Below are 17,930 nucleotides of genomic sequence, written 5' to 3'. Positions count from 1 at the left end.
TTCCCTATCTTTTTGTTGTTGTTGTCTGGTGGCGGTTTAGCCATCAAAACGTTTAGGGTCATTGCTCTATCCATTTTCTTATTCCTCTTTTTGTGTTCCTGCCATTTAGTGATTTTATAAACCAACACTCAGTTCAGGAGTCCATTTTATCAAAATTACGTGTCATTCATCCCCTTTGAACGCCCCCCAAAAAATATGTTGATTACACCAAAAACATATAATTACGCATTGTTTTCCTAATAACATGGCCAAGTTTAAGTATCGCGTACATGTGGCGTTGCCTGGTTGTTGCTGCAGCTATTTTAAATACTGATAGTCTTTTATATTATGCCACATGCTTGATAATAACAGTCATTGGGCTCTTGTAGTGTATATGGAGGAGCAACTTTCTCCTCCGTCCACCCTGGCCTATTAGAAGAGCGCACCGTGCAGCCAATCACAGCCACTCACTCCTCAGCTCCACTAATCGTGGATTAGCCACAACCGACTGCAGTCTACAGCTCTGGGAAGGAGAGGGTAGTCGCTGCCATTCCATTCACTACTCACTCTCTATTTTCTTATTAGCTCGTTTGGATCTGGCAGCAGGGCTTTTGTTTCTCAGCTGCGGCGACTTGTTTTGCGTCGCGCAATTTAGCACGCTGCACAGATTGGGATCTCAGGTAAAGGTGTGGGAGTGCAGCGGAGAGAAGGATCGACAGAGGCTGCTACTGTAGGTCAGGTAATTTTATGGCCCTTTAATTTAAACCCACGGCGTAGTAACACCGCGCGCTCGCCTAGTTTTTTCTGTCTTTCTTTTTTTTTTCGCGTCCGCGATGTTCAAGACGGCCAATTACCCGACGGTGGATCCTGCGCCCACCATCATGCACGGCACTTGGTTTGCCACGGGGTGCCGAGAAAACACGCCCGTGGCGGTGGAGAAACCTAAGAAAAAGGCGTTCAGCCTGGTCAAAATAATGTCCCTGAGCAGCAAGAAGGGACACGGCCAGCATCCGCACCACAACAACAACATGCCTTTCACGATCCACTGTCACATCGGGAAAGAGATAAAGCACATTTGCAGCAATTGCAGCCGCGGGAACGACACGCAGGACGGTGAGTAGGCTCCAGGCTCGTGCGGTTTCGCCCATAGTAGCCTTGCGGTATTGTCATCCAGGATACACTCCTCGTTATCCGCCGATGGCATTTGCGCTTCATGTGCGCGCCTGGGAGCCAGATCATGGCGCACATCTGTTTATTTAGCATCTGACGGATCGATGCGAATCCTCAGAATTAAAATCACTCAAAACGGGGGTGATTCACTGTTGCTGTTGTGGAAAACTGCCTCTTGCTGGATTAGAACTTCTCGCGGGGATGGGCTCTGATCATTCGCTGGCGATCTCCTCCTCATTTGTGTGGTGTTTGAATTATATTTCTTCATCTACATTTCTTTAAGCTCGTGTGTCATGGTAGTGTGGCATGAGGCTGTGCAGGCTGTTTGCACAAAGCCATTTCTAGTTCAGTGTCATTACATCATCACTCAGCCATCTTGGTATGCAAACAAGTGTTTTCAATTAAAACCACACACATGAGTTGCTTGTATTACAGCAGTGGAGAATGTAGGTTACAGGCAACATGGTGAAGAACGAGCGAAGCCACCACCTGCCTTGTGAACAACACAGCGTTCTAATCACTCCGAGCTGGATACTTGGAAGGGCAGGAAGCTTCCCTTTACTCCGCAGATTGAGCTTCTCTCTTCTGGGCCAGGATTTTGTCTAGATTGTAATTAATTGCATCATCACACTCAAGGAGTGTAGACGGATGTGGTTGTGTGTTTTCTGCTTGGCAGCGTGTCCGCATTTGTGGATGATCAGGCTCTTGCCCCCACCTTGGGTTCATTTTCCCACTAAAATGACTTGGGGTTATTTTTAACAACCATACTTCTTTTCCCAGCGTGCCTTGTGCATATTCCAGTAAAGGGTTAATAGCCCTTAAGGACATGTTGGAGGTTCATCACTTCTATTAAAGCTGCTAAAAGCAAGTCGTTGCCATCCTTCCCTCGGCCGTACAAGTTAGCGCTTACTTAGTTGTCTTCTTCCATCCTTTGGTCCTCCAGTGAAGTCATTTGAATCTCCGCTGGATTCAATTAGCATTGACCGTAGGGTTATTTATAGAGCGGCGGTGTGGTGGCGGGATTGTTAATATGGCTGGCTCGGAGGCACCAGGGCATTCATGTGATGGTCCGTGGGAACTGATTTCTGCACTGCATTACTGTCACATTATTTATCACGCCGTCTCATTGGGCCCAGGGGGCGGTCGGCCTGTAAAGTGATGCGGCCTTGTTGGCAAACAATGCGAATGTGATGTAATTATTTCAAAATGGGCACACCGCCACACTTTCCCTGACCGCATGTCACGGGTAAAGATCTGATGCAAAGTGGTGACACTGACGAGCAACATGACACTTTGTGCTGGAGGTCACCGCACATATCCAGAAAATGACTACTTTTATACTTAAAGGAGCAAACCAATGATTTGTTGAAGCAAATCACATGCATTTTTGAATGGCTTTTATGCTTTCTAAGTAGCCATTATATAGATAAGTGAGGTTATCTTCATAATTATAAGGGATGCATTGCTTTAGTTGCACATATCTGCACTTATGTGCAGTGCGTTATGCAACACTGATAAAAGTCTGTGCACCTCCCATCCTACAATAATGTATTTAAGCAAACTCAAAGCAGAGGCGACTGATCGCCCATTTGAAGGATGCTTGTCTTCATCGACATGGTAGTTACAACGGATACCTCATGTTTAGAAATCATAAATATTCATATGATCTAGAGCATGAGTGTCAAACTCATTTTTAGTTCAGGGCCCCCATACAGCCCACTTTGATTTCAAGCAGGCCGGACCAGTAGCATCATGCATAATGGCCTAAAAATAACAACAACTCCGGATGTTTCCCTTTGCTTTAGTGCGAACAAGTTCATTACGAAAATGTTTACATTTAATTAACAACCTGAAATATCTTAAGATGCCATTTCGGCCTAACAAATTTGCGATGGCGGATACTCTGATTGGAAAATTCATATTTACAAATTCATCCTGCAGCCTAGATTGGACCCTCTGGCAGGCCAGTTTTTGGCCTGTGTGCCGTATGTTTGACACCCCTGCTCTTGGAGCCCTGTCAGTGCATTTTGAGATATTTTGACTCTTCTGTTTAGTGCTTGTCTTATTCTGCTTTTGAGAGACTTGAATGCTTTTTGAAATTTGCTGAGTTTATCAGATTTCACCTTGAATATCTTATGATTTATTTGCCAAGGCGTTCGTGTGCCTCTCGCTGTTTAATACGGCTGTCTGCACCCCTTTGCATTAATGTCTTCGTGTAATAGTTTGTGCTCGAACAAAATGCTCAAAGCTCTCGGTGACAGTACTTTAAAGTCTGGAGGGCTGGGCCCTGTGAATATTTGATGAAGGGTACAAACATTCCCCCCTTGATGAGGTGTTTATCGCTCTGTTTGGTGTATCATGCCAACTGCACGGCGCGATGCGGCCCCTCGCTGTGTAGACTTTCGAGCACATCCTGCATAATGCTGCCGGGTTTGTGTATCCTCTCGCTCTGTCTCCTCCAGTTACTATGGAATTCAGGAAGCAGCTTGGCACAGTTTCTTGCTTCTCGAATATTTCAAAGCGCAAGCGTCTCACTGCTAGCTCTCCTGTGTGTGTGCGTGAAAACTTCCCTGAATATCACCTCCTCTGCATCCTCACCCAAACTAGACCTTGCTTATGTATGTATATATGTATATATTTGTTTTGTTTGTTTGCTTACAGCTGAGGAGGTAGAGAGGCTGGCCGCCATGCGTTCCGAGTCCTTGCTCTCTGGCACCCACACTCCACCCATCCGTCGTCGAAGCAAGTTTGCCACCCTGGGACGGCTCCTCAAGCCCTGGAAATGGAGGAAGAAGAAGAGCGAGAAGTTCAAGCAGACTTCTGCTGGTATGTGACCTTTTTTTTTTTTAAATTTATTTTTAAAATTTTTGTTAACATGAGCTCAAACAGCACCGTAGTTTCAAAAGATTCCTAAGTTTTGGTCTCCAAGGTGATCGACAAAACAAATCGGTTCAAAAAGTGTAGCGTTGGAATTTTGAGGTCTCTTCTGAGCTCCTTTTGAACTTGCCCAGTAACATCAGGGGCGAGTGAAGGACGCGGCCTCTTCAGATGTGGCTGTATTTATTTTCCCTGGCTGACACGTCCTGAATTCTACTGTCAGCCCGCTGGACAGGAGGAAGCACTTTGTCAGACTAAACCTCACAGGCTGGAGGCTGGATTCTTGCTTTCTGCAGAGGATGAGCAATTACCCGCAGACCATATCCCGTTCTGAACAGGACAGTATGTTCTCATTTAGCAGTATTATCGAATTTACATTTATTTCCTGGTGTGTATTTGCCGAGTGATTCATTCTGACCGATGTGATCATGTTTCCTGTGGCATCCGTCTTGTCTGTCTGTTAATCACGAGAATTAATGTGATGTCTTGTCATCTCACTTGTTGGGAAGCACAAAATGTTGACTTTCTTTGTTTGCTCCGGTTTCCACCCCTAACGCCTATGCGCCTTCAGTGGTCTCCCAGCATTTTTCCCACAGAAGTGCTGATGAAATCTATTTTCCAGCTTCAGATACTTGACTTTTTGATGTTTCACGGCGTTTTAATGGAGCGTGTACTTGATGAAGCGGTTGTGGTGAAGGACAACAATCAAGGGCTGAGAAACAAAAGGCATTTTTTTTTTCCTGTTACAGTGGTGTTAATGCACAGTGGAGCCGAGAGAAGCGGCTCTTTTCATTGCTTTTGTTATCCGCCTCTTTTGTGCGCATAATGCTGCCTGTCACCAAAGAGCCGCTGTTCTGTTTGATCCTTTTTTTTTTGGTGGTCGATTATGACCCGCCATATCTCACAGGATCGCGTTCGTCTAGGTGGAATTTGTGCATTGTCGAAAGGGGTATGTGGTCACAAAAGTAGCTCCAACGGGAACGTCTGTCTCAGTGTCGCCACTTCACATGTACACAGAACAGCCACAACATTATGACCACTGACAGGAGGAGTAAATATCATTGACCATCTTGTGACAATACAATGTTCTGCTGGGAAACTTTTGGACCTGGAATTCATGTAGATGTTACTTAGACATGTAGCACCCACCTAGACCAGACCAGGTGCCCCTACCCTGTAGCAATGACACGCCTTGATGGCAGCAGTTCCCCAGCAGGATTCACAATATAGACAACCCATAGAACCCAAAGGCCCCCCACTAACAACACTCACAGCTGTTTTGGAAGCACAAAGGGGACCTACACAGCATCAGGAAGGTGGTCATAATGTTATGCATGATCGCTGTGCACACTCTGTCACGTCTATTTGAGCATGAAGCATGAGCCCAACTCTTCAATTTCCCCCAAATAAGTGGAATGTGGCCTCCTGCGGCAGGCGGTGGAAATATGAGCGAGTGCATTAAAATCCAGATGACAGAAAGTGGCGCAGGCATTCGCAACGCCAGTAGACGAGTCAACAACCTGGAGATGAAAGCAGCCCTCAATCAGCGCCTCAAATGACTGTGCACGTATGACGCGTTTGTTGGAGATGACGAATAGAAATAGGCCCCAAAAATATGCATTTCCCTCTCTTTTTTATTCTTTTTTCCATAGTTTTAGCTTTCTCATAAGCTTGTTATTTTACTTGTATGGCTGCATTTTCACCGTTTTTGTTTTTGCTCTTTGTTCTCTCACCATCCTCTTATCAAGTCACAGCAAACTGCTCTTGGGGAGGGGGGAGAAGAATACCGAACACATTCAGAGCTTTATCAGCGCAGAAGCTTGACTCCAAATGAACGCTCGTGTTCTTTACGTAAAATAGGCCTTAACGCGTTTTAGCTCCTTCGCTTTTATAAGACAATAATGACACTTACATTTGAAGAGTCCAAAAAATTATTTAAAGGCAGTGAAGATGCATTTACTCCGACTGAGCCCGCGCGAGCCATAAAAAATGAAAGTTATGCTTATGGAACCGTGTATTTTATGAGCCAGTGATAACAAAGATGTAGCGGTGTGGCTTCACATTTGGCCTCACATTTACAGAAAATCATGAAAATCCCATGGCCTGAATCAGATGGCGTGCGGGAATAATGGGGTGAAAGGGCGATTTGATTTTGAGAAGGCGTATTTGGCGAAGCAACTGAGCAAAAATTAAGTAGAAGGGAAAAAAAATAGTGTCAAGACAGATAGTACAATGTGGTCATTTGCAGACTCGCCATGTAATTAGCATTTTGTTCTAATCGGTTCTGTTTTTGACCTGTAGCTCCACTGTTCATCTTGTGCAGACTGTCCTGTCTGTGCGTCCTTTGAATTGGTCAACAGCGAGATGACGGCCCTTTGTTACTAACCTTGATGCCGGGAGTACATTGCCTTGTTACAGCAAGAGTGCAATGTGTAGAATGTAGGGGGCTCTATCAGCAGAAAATGAATCCATAATGTTTTCATTAGTGTACAACCATTTGAAAATAAGAAATGCACCCTCTAGATCTACACGGAGTCTGCCATGTTGTTACAGTAGCCCAGAGTGGACAAAATTGGTTGCAATCTGTGATTCTCACAGCTGTACTTCTTGACTTCCTGCACACCTTGACTATTTTGTTTGCTAGCAGCTTGATGTTGTATTCGTAGTCTCCAATGTTGTCAGTCATTCTTCAACAATCAGGGAAAACCTTTCGTACCGACTGTAATGCTTTGTCCTTTTGTGTGCAATATCTCACCACCGACTACGTCCCTCCCGTGTCAGCGGGGAGCGGACCTGCCGCTGGGCGTTCCGATGTTATCGGGGATAATTGGGCACGGAGCCCGCTGGAGGATTATGAACGTGTTGTGATATTAAGCAGATGAAGGCCAGCCCTGGGGAGAACTGTGCTCTTCACCTCAGGAGGGAAGTAAGGAGGGCCCGACAGCTTTGTGTCGCATCGTGCAGTTTTATTTTGTGCCTGGTAAATTTGCCCAGAGAGCTTGTATCAGAAGAAGAGATCTCAGCAGGCCGAGATTTATCAAAAGAGTGTGCACGGTAGCCTGATGCCGTCTCGGTGTCTGTTTTTAATCCAGCCAGCCGTCACCTAACTGCACTATAATTGCCAATTATTGCCGTATTTCCTACCATTAAGGGCAGATTTCACACGTGTCTGTTGATTCAAAGATATCGTGAGGCTCCTCTCCCTTCCAGGTGTCAAGATCCCGTTCAGCCGTGCCCAAGCTTTTGAAGCTCAAACCTTAACGCTTGAGCTCCTCATTGATAAAAGTCTCCATGAAAGTTTTAATGCAGTTTTTTGTGAGGCTCAGCCTGAGAGAATTGCCTCAGTAAAAGCCTCCACTTTGAGCTACTGAGCCTCAGGGTTGGGAGGATGTGTTCTGACTATCTGGGTCACTTCGCAGTGGAATATTTTCTTCTTTTTTTTTTCTTCTTTTTTTTCTTTTTTATAAAAAGCTAAGTGTAGTGTTCTCAGATCAATAGAGGTCATACTCAGATATGCCAGTTTAATTTAATATGCTCTCAGCTGAGTCTCCCCAATGAGCGTCTGATCGTCTCATCTTGGTACTGGGTGAGTTGCTGAAGTGTTGGACCATGACCACTTGGGCCATGGTAGATATTTAAAATAGAACTTGCTTTGGTATTGAAGGTGATTTTGGGGACAGTCTCGGACTTCCATACGCTGACAGGAAAGACTGCCCTGTTTATGTCTGATATTGATAAATCTATAGTGTATTTGGTGCTTTAATTTGTGCACCTCAGCTGCACACTGAGCTTGAATACTTGGTAGTAAGTAAACTAATTCGCCAATTTTGTGTCCCAACGTCAAAGTTGGATAATTGTTGTGGAAAGCATTGCACCAAATGTTTTTTTTTTTTTTTTTGCTTTTGGCCCTTTGGACCTTCATGATGAAATGCACATGCAATCCCTCTTCTTGTGCACTGATAATGTATTCATTAAATTTGAACCTTTTTTAAAAAATTATTATTTTAATTTTGCACGACTGCCCCTCGCTTCATGCTCTGCTCAGTGCCCGACACGTGCCCCCTCTCTTCAGTTTTACCGCCGTCCTCTTTTGTTCTCTGAGCACACGGACCGTCCGCCAGATCGGGAGACATAATATTCTCATTAAGGATTTTGAGTTGATGGTATTGCGTAACAGAGCGCATCCTTTGGACTAGCAGTTATGTCATAAAGCTTTGAGTAATTACTTTTTTTTTTTTTGGGGGGGGGGATGAAACTGCAGTGTAATCCCTGAACATATCACAGCGCTGCCAGTCTAGCTTTGACCTTTAGCCCCAGGTTTCCCCCCGCTCTGGCTGATGTTTTGGATATCTGTCGTTCTGACTTGTCAAACAAAATACTCCAATCCAAATTTTTCCAATAATGCATAAGAAGTCTAATTAAAGCTGGGCTGATGCAAGTTTTAAAGCTTCATTTAAGGATTTGGATTTAGGAGAAATAGGGAATATGTAGATGGAAAAAAAAGCATGACGAGAGCTTAATAATATCTGGAAATGGATATGAACATGTATTTGCGTGCACCATGTCAGAAACTAGGGAAACAAATAATGCACGTAAGTCACAGTTGTTCCCAATTAAAGCGGATTGTGGTGGGGTAATGGAAAAACATGGACAAGATGTAACTATTTCCGTGTGGATCAAATTTCCTGGGCTTACTCTTGTCATTATCCACATACTGCTCAACCAGCAGACATTTTTAACAGATACCCCCCTCGAAGTAAAGGACTGTGAATATAAAGTTTGCACATGTTTGAGGGCTCACTCCGTCCTCATACCTTTGATGTTTCTTGGAACCAACATAATCAGCCGCTTTTACTCTGAACAAAACAAATCCTCCTTGTTGATTCCCCGTCAGTCAATTTACTATCACCTTAATATATTTGTTGTGAATGTTAAATTTGTTCCCTACAGCAAGAAAACCCCCCCCCTTTTTTTTTTTGATGGAGCTGCCTGCATTAGCATCCCCAAATAGCATGTGCAAATGGCACAATTACTTTTGATTTCACACCGTCTTCAGTTCACCACCTCCCAGGGCTCCAGCTGTGGGAAATACTGGTGATATTTTGGTCACGTATTTTTTTTTTTTTTTTTTTACCCCCACCCCCACAAAATCTTTTTTTTTGCTTAACTAATTCTTCCCTTTGAGCTAGTCTCAAACAGACTTCTCTTGGAAAACTTTTGAAGTGTGGAGTGATTCTGAACATCCGGCATCCTGGAGGAACTTATAATGGAGCGTACGGTTATAATGGAGCATGATAACATGCTCGGCTGTGGTATTTCATAACACTGAAGCGCACAGTATCCACATTTCTGCCTTGAGGCTCTGCCACTCTGACATTTTTCTTATTTTGTGCTTTTAAATTCACCTTGTTGAGAGGTCAAGCTGCTATTTTTTTTATTTTTTTCACAAGTCTACTCTGTGGATGTTTTAGCATTGAACGCTGTGACATAGCAGGGAGGTACACGACTTGTATGTAAAACAACATGTCCAGGTCGGTGATCTTCCTCAGGAGGTGGTCTTACAGGCGTCCTGAGGGACGGGCCCTGCTGTGCACGTTGCTCTAGCGTTGCTGCTCGTCCTCATTTCACATTCCTGATTGGTTCCTATGCAGGGCCAGGCTGTGAAAACTTGATTCTTAACTGCTTTCGTTCTTCCTTGCCGATAGAACATCTGAAGTGCCTCGACTTTTGAAGCCTATAAATAGAAGCAAGCGGTAGCTATGGGACATGCCATCCCGTGCATAATGTATCACTACGAGTTGTAGTGTTTCTGCAATATCTCTTTTCTCCTTTGTTAATCGCCGCCAGTAGTTTTGCATTTTACGGCTCAGAAGAGGCAACAAATTATCAACAGATTTTAGGAGCTGTTGGGCTTTGTCTAATATAACAACACTGGACAATGTTGGTGCATTTGGTTAATGTTAATGATGATGGCAACAGGCCCTTGCGTTCCATAGAAAGTTACTGAAAGCACAGATTTTCCTTCTTTTATTTTCCCACTGCAGTGCCCGGCTATTGCTAAAGTCCTAGCTGCTATAATCAATTGTGACAATCCAGAAAATCCATTAAGTCCATGCCTCACGAAAGTAGAACCGTTCGCCTTGCCTGGGAACATTTTCTGTTCTCCAGACTTCACAGCTATCTTTTTATTATTTTAGTTTTTTTTTTAAGACCGTGACATCCTTTTAAAGTTGCATATAGGCGTATCTTTTTGTCACGATGCGACTGTCTAAGCTAGTTAAAATTTGCTGATATTTAAGAAAAAAAAACAAATGATGGCTGCAGGCAGTGCGCTCGAGGCCGCAGCCTAAAACTGTATCGAGACGCGCAATGCTGAAGTAACTCAGTGTTTTTACTTAAATACCGAGAATGATGATGTTGGTCTCCAGCGCAGGGCCAAAACCCGTCTGTGAAACAACGAGCCGAGGCGTGCCGCTCGTCCCAGACAGTGCCGAGGGCGAGATGTCCCAGCATTTCTTTGAGCCCCCGTTTATCAGGTCAAATCCTTCCATCGCTGATCTGACCACTAATTATCAGACCGCTGAGCTCCTTAAGACTCCCGAACGGGAGAGCGCATTGTGTTGCCATGACGAACGGTCACCTGGAGTTGCTGCAGCATAGATGTGTCATCCTTCAGTGTGGCCTTTTCTTCGGTGTAACAAAAAATGTGGTGTATTTTGCCAGTTTGTTTTCTTCTTCTTCTATTTAGCGAATGCGTTGATCAAAATTAAAGATGTATGCAGCTTCTATGGATGACAGTAAATATATCTGTCTTTTCTTATTCCCTTTATTCATACGACCATGTTTACATCCTCTATGGGCGGTTTAGAGCGTTCCAAATACTTCTCATAACTTTTTTCTTGGTTATAAATTGTTCTTTTGTTTTTGGTTTCTTTAAAAGTGTCATGCCGCTCACATGTCCCTTAAGCTGTGTCCCCCAGATTTAAATAAAGTTTTCTGAATCTTCTCAATCTGAACCCTCTTGTCCCCACAGCTTTGGAGAGGAAGATGTCCGTCCGACAGAGCAGAGATGAGCTTATCAAGAGAGGAGTGCTGAAGGAGATCTTTGAAAAAGGTGAGCCGATTTCACGCACTCGTGCAGTCTGATTTTAACGGAGCTGGGAAAGAGGGAAAAAAAAAAAAAAAGTGTCTCGAATTTCAGTAGAATCTACAAGAGCGGGTTAGACGCGGTGTGCTAAATCGGGAGGCCTTCAGTTATTCATCTCTTCATTAATCAGCCGTCTCTGGTGCGCGCTCTTCCAAGATTTGGAACGGGGCATCAAGAGATATAATCGTTCATCATGGAAATTTTGTAGCGCTTCATAAACTCTTTGATCTTGATTTGATGTGCCGCTGACATCTCGCATTCAAAGCTGGAGAAGATATTTGAGTCTGACAGCGGGCGCTCGGTGCCTCAGGATAAAAAAATAAAAAAAACGAGAGGAAGCGAGAAAGTCCAGCCTTGACAAGTTGTGAAAAGAAAGGAAACACATGGCCTTTTTATATCTATATCTATATCTTTATATCTCTCTCTCTATATATACATATATATATATTATTGTTTAACTGATTTTTTTGGACTGTTCAAATATATAAAAGCATTGTTTGATGTCAAAGCTAAGACGAATCTCCTATTGAGTGTGAATATAATTTGAATATTGCATTCAAAGGATGCAAAGCAAAAGCTTCTCCCCAGCTTTTATTTATGCACATCATCTGTGCCACTCCTAAGAACGCATATAAATGATGCCAGGTGTTGCTCAGTTCTCCTGCCCCGCGAAAACCCCCGTATGCGCACATTGAAAGATCCACAGTGTCTGTTTTTGTGCATTCAAATCAAACATTTAATTTGTCTGTGATTGGCTGCCGGATTGTAATCGGCTTTAACCGGTCACCACCTTTGACAGGAGCCCTCTGTGCCCGGATTTACCGCAACGTGCGCCGGCCAAACCCCGTCGTCACTAGGCTCGTTCCAAATTAGACGCTGCAGAGTCGGCCATCTCAACGATCGAACTTAAAAATAGTGCACAATCCAATGCTTCTTCTTCAAAATGAAAGCTTGAAAATGACCTACAAGTACAGCTCGACAGCTTTCTAAAACATGACAACGTGTGACTTAAATATCTTCAGTTACTATAAAAAGAAAACCCTGGGAGGACTTTCATTTTTTTCTTTCCACAGATTTTTTACAAGCGTTCCTGTGGTTTTGTGCATAAAAGGCTGCTCTCTCGAGATGCGGTTTGGTGGATGTGGGGGGGGGAGGCGGGCTCGCAAAATCAATTCATTGTTTGTCAGGATGTGTGAGCAGCGTTGCGATTTGCCTTGTCAGCCTTAAAATGTGATCACGCAAAAAAAAAAAAAAAACATCAAGTGGCTCAGAACTGTAAAAGCGCCCACAAGCAAAAGTTCTGCCAAACTGCTCGTCTGCCACCGTTCCAGGGTCTGGTTTTCGCTGATAAAAAAGCTCTCGGGTTGTTAAACAGCCTCAGCCGCCGCCGCCGTTGTCTCTGAACGTCCCGGAGTTCACTTTTAAACTTAGTTTTGAACAGTCAGTTCGGGAAGTGTCTAATTTTTGACGTTGTTTGCCTCTCCCCCCCCACCCGCCGTTTCAGCTACGGTTGAATTCCGATCCTCGATGGACGGCAGCGTCTGCACTCAGGAGCCCCCTCTTAAGTCGTCTATGGTCCTGCCCACCAAGAAATCTGTCACCTTTCCAGGCGACCATCAGGACACCCCCGCCAAGCCGCCCCTCTACCACAAACAACCTCCTGCTCTCCCTCCGAAGCCTTTCTCTAGGATCCCAAACCATAGCACAGGTGAGTCGTTTCAGTTAACAGCCCTTTGTGGCTCCCTCCATTCTCTCCGTCCGTTTCTTCCGTACTCACAACCAGTATTTATTCAATTAACCGCATGCTGGTTTTTGTTTATTTATTTATGTTTTTAATTACTGCAAACCCTTGTTTGGATGCATGAGCCACGGCTGCTTTCGCGTTAAGCTGTACCTGCACTGCTGCACATGTACGTCGGATTATAGTAGTCTCATTAAATCCCCCACCCCGCGGTTAGGTCAGCTGGACTCTCTCTCTGTCATTGTCAATCTGTCAGTCGAGGGAAGTGGCATTACACTGGCCTAATTCTCACCACTCTGAGTGCTGACGCCTGAGCCACGTCTGATCATCCACGAGCCTTGTTTGTCAGCACGCCGCAGCAAACCGCAAAAAAAACATACCTTCCTTTGTGTCCCCCAGATTCTTGCCAGCCAATGAAGTTGCCCTGCATGCCAGGCAGTAAGCACTCTCCACCTCTGCCTCCCAAGAAAGTGATGATTTGCGTGCCTCCGGGGGGGCTGGACTCCTCCTCCTCCCCGTCCCCGTCCCCGAACCCGCTCAGCGGCCTCGGGCAGAAGTGCGGGCCGCCGCCCCACCACATCGCCCTGCTGCCCTCTCAGCTCGCCGGCCTGTCCGGCTTCCACCAGAGCCACGGCCACCCGCTCCAGCTGCAGTACGGCAGCTTGCACACCCCCAGCCGGATCATCGAGGAGCTCAATAAAACCCTGGCGCTCTCCATGCAGAGGTTTGAAAGGTCAGTAGCTGTCTGCACCCAAGTCATTAAATCTAATCGTGCGAGGGCTGAGCGGGATCATCCCGTGTTGGTCTGCGCTTTACATATTTCAGGTTAACACTTTTGTGTATTTAAAAAAATAAAAATAAAAAATGCACATCTTATGTAACAGAACTATATTCCAAATCTGATTTCTGCTGGTGACAACATTTTTCCTCTACACTTTGCGAGTCTCCGTTTCAGCGCGAAAGCTGTCGCCTGAATGGCACCAGCCCAAGTGACGAGCGAAAAGAAAGCAAGAGAAGAATTAGCCTGTTTATTAGCCCGTATTTTTCGCAGCAGCAGCTTGTCCACTATTTTCAGATCACACTCTGGAGTTATTGAGGCCGCGTCCTGGCAGCGCCGTAGGACTGTGGTACAGGTCTAAATCGGCACACTGCCTCACAGGGCAGCATGGCCTAATTTTTAAGCGAGCGTGTGTACGTGTGGGGCCCGGGTGCGTGGAGTAGGCGTCCCTCCAGCAGTTGGCCTGACATAACATGACCAGCTGCTCTTTACAAGAGCCGCGTTCTTCGTTTTTTTTTTTTTTTTTTTGGAGAAAAAGGGACACGGCGGCGGATTGGACGTTATGTAATCTCCTACATTAGAATCTTTTCACCGAAACCAGGGGATATGGAAGTAGCAGAAGTTGCTTTTTTTTCACGTTGTTATGTATTACACAAGTTTGTATAATTCTCCTGCTCTGTGTTAGTTAGAGAATTGCATGGCGTTGCGTAGGACTTGCACTTAGTTTGTTTTCAGGCTCTTTGTATTCCACTTTCATTCAGCTGTTGTTATACATCTTTACTCCTTTAGTACTTGGATTAAAACTCCACTAAGCCGTCATAATGCTCCGTACCAGAAGCTAGAGGCCCATTTATTTATATTTTTTTGGCACATGAAGGGTTTCCCAGGGATATTGTTTCAGTAATACTGCATGTATATAAAGAGAAAATAGAGGCTTGCCTACTTTTGAATCTTTTCATCAAGGCCAAATGTTATGCCCACAAACATTATCCATCACATCAATACGCAAAATCTGGGTCAAAACCACCCTTACACGTCTCCCTTTCCCTCCACCAGTTCTGCTTTGCACGGCGGCGGTCAGTGCGCTCCCCTGGACAGGAGAGAAGTGCCATCTGTGATCATCGACTACGAGGACGACAAGGAGAACATGCCGAGCGAGTCTGACTACGAAGACCTGCCCAGCATGTACAAGGACGACGAGGACGACGACGTGGATGACGACGAGGATGACGACGAAGATGACGACTCCATATTTACGAGTAAGCAGCGGCGGTCAAAGAGGGGTAACAAAAAAGAAAAAAGATCGGATGCATCTGCAGTCGTCTCGTTTTAGGATGCTACTGTGGTTAATAACAGAATGCAGATTAGAGAGTTAAATTTTGCGTTTTATTTAACTTGCATGTAACTTAATTTACCTATTTATTGTAAAGGAAAAGTGTAAATGAAGGCAGCATGCTTCAATGATGAAAAACACTGATCAGCCACAACATTATGACCACTGAGACATAAATAACATTGACCATCTTGTGACACTACAATGTTCTGTTGGGAAACGTTTGGACCTGGCATTCACGTGGATGTTACTTAGACATGTAGACCAGACCAGACCAGACAGCCCCTCCCGATAGTAATGCCACTCTTAGATGGTAGCAGCCCTCCCCAGCAGGATGCAGCAGGACACAAACACATGTAGCATCTAACGGCCCCCGCTAACAACATCCTGTTTTCCTGAGAAATACACAGTATTAGCAATGATATTATGTGTGTACGGTTTAAATGTGCCTTTGCAGGAGACGGTCTTGTTTGTCGCGGATTTGATGAAATATTTGCTTGACTGATGTTGACCAAGTTCACCGTAAGGGTGCTTGGAACGCGCATGTAGCCTGACCTTCAAAGCCAGAATTGGGTTCGCAGAAGTGCATCCAGCATCACGCCGTCACCCAGCACTTTCATGCTCCACTCCTCCAAACTAAACTGCTGAACTCTGCAGAATGCCTTGTATTTTTGGCAGCATTAGAGTTGTGTCAGGTCGTGTGTGAAGAAATCTCCCAGCAGGAGTTTAAGGTTCGTTGAATGAGGGAGTAATCCTTTAAGGTACAGGAACCATTTCTTTTTTCTTTTTTTTTTTCCTAAATCTATATGCGATGCATTGAGTGGAGCAACTTCTGCAGAAAAATTGCAAATTGCCACTGGACGGCTCCTGCAGGGACAGGCTGCTTCATCTGTGGTGATGCCTTCCTTCCTGCTTCTGTCAGACGGATACGCCTGCAATCCATTTTTTCATGTGTTATTTTTGCACATAATTTCATACAATAAATGTGGAACTGTGCAGTTGCCGCTCATTGTTTGACAACCATTTTTTTGTACTGTTAATACTATTTTTAAACTTATTTTAGAGTATTCATCCAATACCATAATAATACCTACTGCTACTTGCTTATACCTTGATTTCCCCCAGCGTGACATCAATAAGAAATTATCTTATTGTATTTTAGGATGTAGTCTGGATAGAGCAGACAGGACCAAGGAGTAAAGGTTACAGCGCATAAGTATGAATAAAAGTGTGAGAGGACTAATGCTAAGACTTTACCCCTGTTTTATTATTTCAGAGTTCAAATCTGAGGCATCATTTCTCTGAAATGTCTAGGACAAGGAGCACTCGTGATGTTTTGACTGTGTTGTTTGTGCTCAGGTACCCTGGCTCAGAAGGTGCTAAGAAAAGACTCTCTGGCCATCAAGCTGAGTAACCGTCCTTCCAAGAGAGAGCTGGAGGAGAAAAACATCCTGCCCATGCAGACAGATGAGGAGAGGCTGGAGTCTAGGCAGCAGATAGGCACCAAACTCACCAGGTGAGAAGAGAAGCACACACGCACATGCAAACACGCACACGCAAACACACACACGCATCCCTTTCTGGTCCTGCTTTGGTAGCGGGGAGGGGGGGCAATGCTCAATATCCTCCCTGAAAGAACTGCGACTCAGTCCTAAGCTGATATAAGCCTTCTCTTTTTTTTTTTTTTTTTTAATTCAAACACTATTATATTCTTTCATTTTGTCTACTCCTCAACGTCCGATAAGGATAAACGCTTTATCTCGTTAAAACGAGTCTCTGAAAATGGAGCTGACCTAATTTCGGTGACGCACCCCCCCCCCTCCCCACTCCTCTCGTTTTTTCCTTCTCTTGTCTTCTCTCACTCTCTCCTCTTTCTTCCTGCTGCCTGACTTCCTCCCGCGCTCACTGAATCACCACGGTGATGCATGTGCCAAACTATCTCCACCCGACTCCTCCACACAGCAACAGCAGCAGCAGCACCACCACCACGCAAGCCACTTCATACCAGCAGCTTTCACACACACACACTAGACTGGTGCAGTATGTACAAATCACAGGAGTTTGTATACATATGTTGAGGTCACACATGTGAATTCTGCTAACTGAAAAGATCAAACTGCGTAATGTTTTCCCCCCGAAGGATGACGAGCCTCATTCATATTCGCGGCGTTCTTTGAACGTGACTCGCGTGGCTAAATGAGGGGATGTAATGATGTGTGGCGAGAATGGGAGCCTGTGTAACACAATAAGGCACGAGATGGTGGGGAAATGCGGTCGCGAAGGACGGCACATTATCTGGAGATGCTGGCACACGAGCCGCTATTCCCCGCTGTGACTGGAACACAGCGCGCGTTCCCAGAAGGCCTGCCTGCTCGGTTGTCATGTTCCCAAAAAGCTCCAGGTCCTCTCGCGGCGTCATCTTGTGCACACTTCCCCGTTTCGTCCTTTTCTAACCGACGCAGTCGCGTGCTGTGAAGCCGTTGCTTGTGCTCAGCCAATCGGGATTGATTATGATAATGCCGTTCTAGGACACGCTGACCTAAACTTAGTTTTGACGACCTGATTCGGTGACAAAACCCTAGAGAGGGAAGAAGAAGCGTTTCAGCTTTTGCCCTTGGAAAATAAGTTAATAAACAGTCATCTGTCTTTGGCTGGTAGCCGTCTGAATATATCGTTTTTTATGAAAGGACAGTTAGGTTATACACAGAATCCTTAGCCTCGTAACATCGGCTTTAATTTGTGACAGCACCAGCTAACAAACGTGTAACTTTATTAAGGAATATGAAAGACATTTCAACATGTCATAAAATATGTATAGCCCAAACTTCCCCAGCCCACAACAGTTTAGTGGGAAATTACAGTCTTGCTTCAAATTGTATTATGCTCGATGAAGATCTGCCAGGCT

General features: G+C 44.9%; 1 protein-coding gene across 2 annotated transcripts in view; it reads left to right on the top strand.

Moving 5' to 3' along the window:
• Positions 1-17,930, top strand: part of LOC125011226 (phosphatase and actin regulator 1-like) — a 44,893-nt gene that overhangs the window by 17,951 nt on the left and 9,012 nt on the right. Inside the window, exons 1-7 of one of the 2 annotated variants that reach the window (XM_047590323.1) lie at positions 509-1,092; positions 3,811-3,975; positions 11,060-11,140; positions 12,678-12,881; positions 13,314-13,647; positions 14,749-14,951; positions 16,385-16,541. In XM_047590323.1, the coding sequence (XP_047446279.1) occupies positions 813-1,092; positions 3,811-3,975; positions 11,060-11,140; positions 12,678-12,881; positions 13,314-13,647; positions 14,749-14,951; positions 16,385-16,541 (1,424 nt within the window). In that variant the 5' untranslated portion in view covers positions 509-812. Of the gene's footprint in view, positions 1-508; positions 1,093-3,810; positions 3,976-11,059; positions 11,141-12,677; positions 12,882-13,313; positions 13,648-14,748; positions 14,952-16,384; positions 16,542-17,930 lie in introns of those variants that run through there. The other variant, XM_047590324.1, reaches the window with a different exon arrangement.

This window comes from Mugil cephalus, chromosome 7 (genome assembly GCF_022458985.1).
Source record: "Mugil cephalus isolate CIBA_MC_2020 chromosome 7, CIBA_Mcephalus_1.1, whole genome shotgun sequence".
Taxonomy (NCBI): Eukaryota; Metazoa; Chordata; class Actinopteri; order Mugiliformes; family Mugilidae; genus Mugil; species Mugil cephalus.
This window is presented reverse-complemented; position numbering and strand designations above follow the sequence as displayed.